The sequence below is a fragment of the Lethenteron reissneri genome, chromosome 57, assembly GCF_015708825.2.
Source record: "Lethenteron reissneri isolate LAM-NWPU_2019-01 chromosome 57, ASM1570882v1, whole genome shotgun sequence".
In the NCBI taxonomy this organism is placed as follows: Eukaryota; Metazoa; Chordata; class Hyperoartia; order Petromyzontiformes; family Petromyzontidae; genus Lethenteron; species Lethenteron reissneri.
The window spans coordinates 6,780,542-6,789,882 of record NC_083835.1 but is presented as its reverse complement, the minus strand read 5'-3'; the positions used below and the strand labels follow the sequence as shown (position 1 = coordinate 6,789,882).

General features: G+C 50.6%; 1 protein-coding gene across 3 annotated transcripts in view; it reads right to left on the bottom strand.

The window, feature by feature from the left end:
• Positions 1-858: 858 nt before the first annotated feature.
• LOC133357297 (uncharacterized PE-PGRS family protein PE_PGRS54-like) overlaps positions 859-9,341 on the bottom strand; it is a 27,557-nt gene continuing 19,074 nt past the window's right edge. For all 3 annotated transcript variants that reach the window (XM_061575170.1, XM_061575171.1, XM_061575172.1), the window contains 3 exons: positions 7,882-7,950; positions 5,311-5,399; positions 859-2,949 (listed from right to left, as the gene is read on the bottom strand). In XM_061575170.1, the coding sequence (XP_061431154.1) occupies positions 2,861-2,949; positions 5,311-5,399; positions 7,882-7,950 (247 nt within the window). In that variant the 3' untranslated portion in view covers positions 859-2,860. The remainder of the gene's footprint in view (positions 2,950-5,310; positions 5,400-7,881; positions 7,951-9,341) is intronic.

The window sequence follows — 9,341 nt, the reverse complement described above, 5'->3', positions numbered from 1 at the left end:
TGGTGGTTATGATGATGATGGTGGTGGTGGTGGTGGTAGTGATAGCGGCTCTGAACATTGTGGTTATGATTGTATTAGCGGTGGTGGGTCATCATGGCGACAGTGGCTGTAATGACTGACATTAGCAATTGGTGATGGCGGCGATTGTGATGCAGTCGATTGGGGTGGTAATATGATGATAGTGGTAGTGCCGAAGATACAAAGTTTTGATTTAAGTGCTAGAAATCTTAGTAGTGATGGGGATGGATTGATGATGATGATGATTATAATAATAATGACGTAACCCTCTGGGACTGTATTCCCAGCCGTGGCTCGGCTCTGGCTCATCGAGGGCTTGTGCCGCTGAGATTCTCTCAAAGTGAGTGGCTCAGCTGTGGCTCAGCCGTGGCTCAGCCGTGGCTCAGCCGTGGCTCAGCCGTGGCTCAGCTGTGGCTCAGCTGTGGCTCAGCTGTGGCTCAGCTGTAGCTCAACTGTAGCTCAGCCGTGGCTCAGCCGTGGCTCAGCCGTGGCTCAGCTGTAGCTCAGCTGTTCTCAAAGCCACCTCGAGTGAGCGACTCAGCCGTGGCTCGGCACTGGCTCAGCTCGTGGGTCTGCACCCAGAGCCGCGGTGGCTGCTGGGAGACCGTGGCTCAAGAGCCGGCCCCCGAGTTGAGCGCGCGGCTGGCACGCTTGTTGAGCCTCGCGCTCACTTGAGCCAGAGCCACGACCAAGAAGAATGCGGGGCGGGGGCGGGGGGGGGCGCGGGGCATCATCAGACTCCACCTCACCGCCTGCGTTTCGTGGCCAAACAGCCCCCCACCCGCCACCGCCGTGCGTTTGTAAACGTGGCCGCAGAAAAAACGCAATCCTTTGGGGGGGGGCAGGGAGGGTAAAGGGGGGCGTAAACGCCGGCCACGTCGGGGCTGCGGCAAGCGCGGCCACCAAACGTATCGCCGCGGTCAAGAGTGTCACGGCGGAGAAATGGCGCTGCCGCTACGGCACCCGGCGGGCGGGGGAACGCGCGGACCGTACTTCACCGGGCTGGTCAGGGTCAGGGCGGGCTGGTGGCACGGCACGCGGGGCGGGAAGGGGGTTTGGGGGCGGGGGGAGGGTCGGGAGAAGGGCGATGGCTCCGGCTGGGCTGGATTCGATATTTAAAAGTGTAATTGGCTATCGCTGTTATCGCTCGCCACCGATGTTAGCCGTAGGACGAGGAATACAACTCCGGTTCACGGGGTTCGGTGTGAACACCGCTGAGGTGCCATCCCAAACACCACCATCCCCCACCCCTAACCCTGACTCAGTTTATAGGAGCACGTTTTGATTATTAATGGGTTTCATCCGAGAGAGGACCTGGAGGAAACCCATGCAGGACAGGGGACATCATACAAACTCCACTCACTCACTCTGCAGAACAGGGGGAGATCACACAAACTCCACTCTGTAGAACAGGTGGAAGCCATACAAAGTCTACTCACTCTGCAGGACAGGTGGAGGCCATTCAAAACTCCACACAGGAAGGTGCTTAAATCCGAGATGATTTCCCCATGCTTAATGTCACACGTACAGCGCCCCTATCCGCGTAGCTGACCCCTCGCAATACTGGGGGGACCCCTTTGGCTTCGAGGAGATGGAAGACTGAACATGGCAGTGGCGCTGCGACACGACGGCTATTACGGTGAATGATTTGGCGACGCTGCTGCTGCTGCATTGGCATACAAGCACAACTTGGGCATCACGGTGGCTAGATGTTAACTCCCTCGCCTGGCATGCACGAGGTCGTGGGTTCATTCCGGACCCTGTCGCCTGCTGTATATTTGGAGTTTGCGTGTCTCTCTCTCTCTCATCATCATCATCACAGTGGCTAGGAGATGTTAACTACCTCGCCTGGTGTACAGGAGGTCGTGGGTTCCATCCCGACCCTGACGCCTGCTGCTGTGTATTTGGAGTTTGCGTGTCTCTCTTCCATCATCATCATCATCACGGTGGCTAGGAGATGTTAACTACCTCGCCTGGCATGCAGGAAGTCGTGGGTTCGTTCCGGACCCTGTCGCCTGCTGCTGTATATTTGGAGTTTGCGTGTCTCTCTCTCTCTCATCATCATCATCACGGTGGCTAGGAGATGTTAACTACCTCGCCTGGTATACAGGAGGTCGTGGGTTCAATCCTGACACTGACGCCTGCTGCTGTATATTTGGAGTTTGCGTGTCTCTCTCATCATCATCATCACGGTGGCTAGGAGATGTTAACTACCTCGCCTGGCATGCAGGAGGTCGTGGGTTCGATCCCGACCCTGACACCTGCTGCTGTATATTTGGAGTTTGCGTGTCTCTCTCATCATCATCACGGTGGCTAGGAGATGTTAACTACCTCGCCTGGTATGCAGGAAGTCGTGGGTTCAATCCTGACACTGACGCCTGCTGCTGTATATTTGGAGTTTGCTTCTCTCTCTCTCATCATCATCATCGCCACGGTGGCTAGGAGATGTTAACTACCTCGCCTGGTATGCAGGAAGTCGTGGGTTCAATCCTGACACTGACGCCTGCTGTAGATTTGGAGTTTGAGTGCCTCTCTCCCCGTGGCCGCGTGGATCTTTCTCCGGGTACTCCGGTTTTTCCCTCCACGTTCAAGACTCAACGAGTATTTGGCTGCTAGAAATTTCCACACGACGATGATGACGATGATGATCAGACACTTCGTTGACCTACCATTTGCGATAGCCAGGGTCGCTTCTGATAAAAAAAAAAGCTACACAGCTAAGCGGGGGCCTTCGCTGGTAAAATAAACATTTCTTAAAGTCGTTGGTTACCCCGGTCGGTTAATGGCCGGGGCGAGGTTACGAACAAGATGCCCCCGGCTCTCACGTTTGTCCCGGCGCACCTCACATGGCCAGCGACGGACGCTTCTTGATGGCGATGCTCCCAACTTTCCTTGCGCCGCCACTGCCGCTGCCGCCGCCGCCGCTGCCTCCTGCACGCCCGACAAGAGGTGAAACGACACGGAACAAAACGAAACGGGTCAATAATGTTTTTTTGAAACACATTCGTCTCGAGACAACTTTGTGGCCCTGTCGGGCGCTCCGCGGTGGCTCGGAGATGTTGACTCCCTCGCCTGGTATACAGGAGGTCGTGGGTTCCATCCCTACCCTGACGCCTGCTGCTGTATATTTGGAGTTTGCATGTTTCTCTCTCATCATCATCACGGTGGCTAGGAGATGTTGACTCCCTCGCCTGGTCTACAGGAGGTCGTCGATTTCATCCCTACCCCGACACCTGCTGTATATTTTGAGTTTGCGTGTCTCTCTCGCATCATCATCACGGTGGCTAATTGTTAACTCCCTCGCCTGGTATGCAGGAGGTCGTGGGTTCCATCCCGACCCTGACGATGCCTGTTGCATATTTGCAGTTTGCATGTCTCTCTCTCTCTCCCATCATCATCACGGTGGCTAGGAGATGTTGACTACCTCGCCTGGTGTACAGGAGGTCGTGGGTTTGATCCCGACCCTGACGCCTGCTGCTGTATATTTGAGTTTGCGTGTCTCTCTCTCATCATCATCACGGTGGCTAGGAGATGTTGACTACCTCGCCTGGTATGCAGGAGGTCGTGGGGTCGATCCCGACCCTGACGCCTGCTGTATATTTGGAGTTTGCGTCTCTATCATCATCATCACGGTGGCTAAGAGATGTTAACTACATCGCCTGGTGTACAGGAGGTCGTGGGTTCCATCCCGACGCTGACGCCTGCTGCTGTATATTTGGAGTTTGCGTGTCTCTCTCTCTCATCATCATCACGGTGGCTCGGAGAAGTTAACTCCCTCGCCTGGTGTACAGGAGGTTGTGGGTTAGATCCCGACCCTGACGCCTGCTGCTGTATATTTGGAGTTTGCGTGTCTTTCTCTCTCTCTCCCCGTGGTCGCGTGGCTTTCTTTTCCCCCCCTCCACGTTTAGATTCAACGCCACGCGCTCAACAGCGTTTGCCTACTCATATTCAGCCACATTTTGAGCCGTGACACCGGCACACAACGGCCTGCTCTTCATCTATATATATAAAAGGGAAATTTGTGAATGTGTGTGTCTGTTCGAAATATTTAGTATACTTCCCAACAAACTTGAAAATTGGCATGTGGGTAGCTTCTAGACTGTACACAATGCAACAAGTATAAAAGTTGACTTTTGTATTTTGGGGGGGGGGGGCGCAATAATGGATATATTTTGCACGGCAAGTGAGCGGTGACATCATTAATCCAGGACAAGAATCCAAGTCTCGGGCGAAGCCAGGTAGTAAAGCTCGTCAAATGTAAACGCCACGGGGTTCCTTTGACGTCCACTCTGAAGCAGTGCCTGACGGTTACTACAAACCGCACGCTATTAACCAGATTAACACATAGGGCCTTTCGCGACCAATATTTTCCACAAGAGGTTTTCTTTGGTTAGATCGCGTAAATATGAATGTTGTCGTTAAACCCGCCACCACCCGACACAGCCAATTAGTAAGTTTTTTCAAGCCCTGGGTCTGGGTGTCTCTCTCTCTGCGTGGGTTCATCATGGCTGTTGTCGGATACAATCAGCCACCACTGCTGAGCTTCTGGGTTCAAGCCCTGGGTCTGGGTGTCTCTCTCTCTTCGTGGGTTCATCATGGCTGTTGTCGGATACAATGAGCCACCACTGCTGAGATTCTGGGTTCAAGCCCTGGGTCTGGGTGTCTCTCTCTCTCCGTGGGTTCATAACGGCTGTTGTCGGATACAATGAGCCACCACTGCTGAGATTCTGGGTTCAAGCCCTGGGTCTGGGTGTCTCTCTCTCTTCGTGGGTTCATAACGGCTGTTGTCGGATACAATCAGCCACCACGGTTGAGATTCTGGGTTCAAGCCCTGGGTCTGGGTGTCTCTCTCTCTCCGTGGGTTCATAACGGCTGTTGTCGGATACAATCAGCCACCACTGCTGAGCTTCTGGGTTCAAGCCCTGGGTCTGGGTGTCTCTCTCTCCGTGGGTTCATAACGGCTGTTGTCGGATACAATCAGCCACCACTGCTGAGATTCTGGGTTCAAGCCCTGGGTCTGGGTGTCTCTCTCTCTTCGTGGGTTCATAATGGCTGTTGTCAGATACAATCCGCCACCACTGCTGAGATTCTGGGTTCAAGCCCTGGGTCTGGGTGTCTCTCTCTCTCCGTGGGTTCATAACGGCTGTTGTCGGCCACAATGAGCCACCACTGCTGAGATTCTGAGTTCAAGCCCTGGGGGTCTGGGCACTCTCTCTGTCTCTCCGTCAGAGGGTTCATAACGGCCGTCGACCCTCGGTCATTTTGCCCGCCGTGCGCGCTCCGATCACGCACCGATCTTCCTCACGCGAGCGCAGCGGGAGGCGGTGGGAGAAGCAGCGGAGGCAGGGAAGGCCGTTTCCTTGCCCTTCGCAATCGCCGACCTAAAACGAGAAGAGAAACCAGACTCTAGCCCAGTGGTTCTTAACCTGGGTTCGATCGAACCCCAGGGGTTCGGCGAGTCAGTCTCAGGGGTTCGGCGGAGGTCAAGACACACACCCGACTCATATGATTGTGCACCAGTAAAACATATACACCTATGTTTCGAATTTGAAAAAATCATAGTTTATTTTTCCACTTAAGAAGGGTTCGGTGAATGCGCGTATGAAACTGGTGGGGTTCAGTACCTCCAAAAAGGTTAAGAACCACTGCTCTAGCCGCACGCAGATACGGCGGCAAGGGGTAGGGTAACGGTCTAGGAGAGGGTTAAAAAACTCGACGCATTCAAGAGCCGCACAGTGCACGCGGCGAAGTACGAGCCGGCGGTCCTTGTCAAACAACGTCGCGAAACGGCGGTCCTTAAAGGACCGCGCGCCCCCGAGCTAGGGTTATGGCCGAGAGAAAAGGGTGCCGGGGTTGTGCGAGTAATAGTGGCTAGGAGTAGAGGTGCGGGCAGAGGTAGGGGAAGAGACAGGATTGAGGTGTTATATGTCAAGGCAGTGGAAGAGGTGGGCGCAAAGTAGTTTTAGTTTAAGGAGGGTTCGGGGGTCCGGGTAGGGTTAAGAGTTAGGGGGTTGGGTTATTGTTGTGGTAACGGTAGGGGGGTTAGTGGTGAAAGTAGGGTTTGTGGTAAGGTGATTATTGGGGGGGTAGGGTTAGCGGTGCAGGTAGAGTTAGAGGCAGGGTTAGAGGTACGGTTAGAAGCTAGGGTGAGTAAAAAATGAACCCGTAAAAACAAAGTTTTTCACTATAAATCCTTTATATGCGTGGCGGCTAGAGTCCTCTCGTCCTCTGGCTTGAGATGGCTGCCACCTATGGGTCAGATGATTGTCTGCCACCATTAAGCAATTGGTAATTAAATATTTTTAAAAAAATTCCCCAAAGTGTAAAATTTTGGAGAAAAAAAATTTCACGAAAATTAATTGTCACGCACAACGAGTCTGTGTGCAAAATGTCAGCTCGATTGGATCACGGGAAGTGGGTTAAAAAACGACCGAAAGATTTGCACGGTCCTAAGCAAGCAAGCAAGCACGCAAGCAAGTGAACTTAATATAAAGGATTTAAAAATATCTTGATTTAAAGCTTAGTAATAATAGTTATTGATATGGGTAGTTTTAGGGGTATGGTTTGAGGTATGGTTAACGGCAGAGGTAGGGTTAGAGTTAGGGGTAGAGGGAGGGTTAGAGGTTTGGTTAGGGGTAGGATTAGTGATAATAGTTATTGTTATGGGTAGGGTTAGAGGTCGGCTTCATGGTGAAGTTAGGGTTAGTGGTAAATGTATTGTGAAGGGTCGCGTTAGTGGTAGAGTCTCAATTTAAAGCTTTCGTGACTGCAGGGATTCATCTTCTTGGTTCTTTCGGTAAAGTCACGTAGAATGGAAATAATAAAATAATAAAATAATAAAACATAATAAAATTATTCTCACGACGTTTCGGCCACAACGCAAGCAGCCGTCCTCAGGTGAAGAACAGGTCTGTTGGAAAGACAGCGTCTGAATGACGATCTGTCGGAAAGACGGTCTGTCGGAAAGACAGCATCTGAATGACGGTCTGTCGGAAAGACAGCGTCTGAATGACGCTGTCTTTCCGACAGGCCTGTTCTTCACCCGAGGACGGCTGCTTGCGTTGTGGCCGAAACGTCGTGAGAATTATTTTATTTTTATTATTTTATTATTTCCCTTCTACGTGATGACTTTACCGAAAGAACCAAGAAGAAAAAAGCGGTAGAGTCATCGTTCTTACGGGCGGGGTAGGGTTCGGGGTGGCAGTTAGAGGCTACACAACTCCACCACGTGTCACTTGTCGTGGGGTGAGGGTAGAGATGTAGCCACGGTGGCGGTGCGGACATGTGTAGAGGTGTATTGGTACGGATGGGAAACAAACACAAGGGGCATGGTTATGGCTGTACGCAGAGAAGGTGCTTACATCGACGTCCGCACCTGCCATCCCCCACGCCCCCCCGGGGGGAGCGATTGCTATAAAAGGTGGTGAGCCGAAGGGCTCGGGGTCGAGTGTTAGCTTTAACCAGCGAAGATTGAAGACCAGCTAGAGTAGGCCCCGGAACTCCCCTGGCTCGCTGTCCTTGTCAGGACTGACCGGGGAAAGCCGGTGGCGTGGCCCCGAGAGCCCAGACTGACGTTCTTATAAGAGCCGGTCTGGAGACTCAGGGTGCCGTGATCCCAGCTTGACCAGGGCTGGGATAGATAGCCTCCCTTAGCTCTGTAGTGGAGGACCTGGGAGTAGGTTAGCCGGGTTAGACGTTGGGTCTCCCTGTTAGACGGGTGAAGGGGCCGATACCCCTTCGAGTGTTGTGTGTATCCCCGTCTCTGTAAATACGTTGGTGTTAATAAATAAGTGTGCCTCCAACTACGTCGTCCAAGCCTCCTGCAACTTACTACACATGCGCAGAGGAGTGCGGGCCACTCACCTGTACAAGCCCCCAGTGGCCATGGCAGCAGGAGGTAACGTGTTGATGCTCTGGTTAGGCCTAAACACCCTGCGTCGTCAGAAAGGAGTCGGGTGAGAAAAGTGGCATCGAGTTTACGTTTGGGCGATGGCAACGCAGTGGTTAACGCAGTTAGTCCGTACCTGTCAACCCGTACGGTTTACTCCGTATTCTCGTACACAGCGTAAAGACGTTTCGAAACAAGCAATGTTTTTGCGTCTATTCGTTTGTGTATCTGGAACTTTGTAGGATGAACGTTGAGATTTTCAAGGGCACGGGGTGATCAATAAGGTCTGAATTTCACCATTGGAACCTCCTTTGCCAGTCGCAAAATATGATAATAGGTTTTTTACCCTTTTATCTGGCAACAAAACTGACATCTTTTTTTACAAGGAGTCATGTTTGCATTGACCACAATACTTGCGGTCGGAATGCAAAAAAAACACACAACTCTGATAAGGTATGCACTGTCCTTGAAATGGATTGGTCCACACCCGAGACAGCTTTTCTGAGAGCCTAGTCTCACATGGTGTTGGACCAGATGACGCCAAAAGGCGCACTTTCAAGGACAGTGCATACATTATCAGAGTTGTGTTTTTTTTGCATTCCGACCGCAGATATTGTGGTCAATGCAAACATGACTCCTTGTAAAAAAGGTGTTGCCAGATAAAAGGGTAAAACACCTATTATCTATTATCAAGGTCTGAATTTGTCTGTAATAATGTCGGCACTGATAAGGGGTTGACGACAGGTTAAACTAATTAATTTATTTTAAAATAAAATTTAAAAAATGTTTATAAAGTTTTATTTTTTTTATTTTATTATTTCCATTATACGTGACTTTACCGAAAGAACCAAGAAAACTAAAATTCTCACGACGTTTCGATTGCAACACAAGCGATCATCATCATCAACACGAAAGCTTTAAATCGAAAAATACAGGGTGCTTCAAAAAGATGTTAACGCTTATACGGGACCATCGTTTTTAATGGAAAAAGAACGGATAATACTACACTGTAACATGATAACAAATTTTGATTTAAAGCTTCTTTCGTGACTGCAGGGATTCATATTCTTGGTTCTTTCGGCAAAGTCACATAGAAGGGAAATAATAAAATAATAAAAACATCAAACAATAAAAATTCTCACGACGTTTCGACTGCAACACACGCAATCATCATCAGGTGTGAAATCCACGGCAAATTTTCTTGCTGTGCCCTTATAACGACGGACGGACACAATAATCCCCTGTGGGCTGGTGTAACCAGGAGGTTCCTACCAGTAATATGGCCGCTAAAAGGAAAAAAATTAACCCGTAAAAACTAAGTTTTTCACTATAAATCCTCTATATGCGTGGCATCGGTTTTTATTTTTTTATTCATTTCTGTTTTTCTTAAGTAAGAGTTTCATTTTTATCACATTGGTATTTTAAATTAAACATA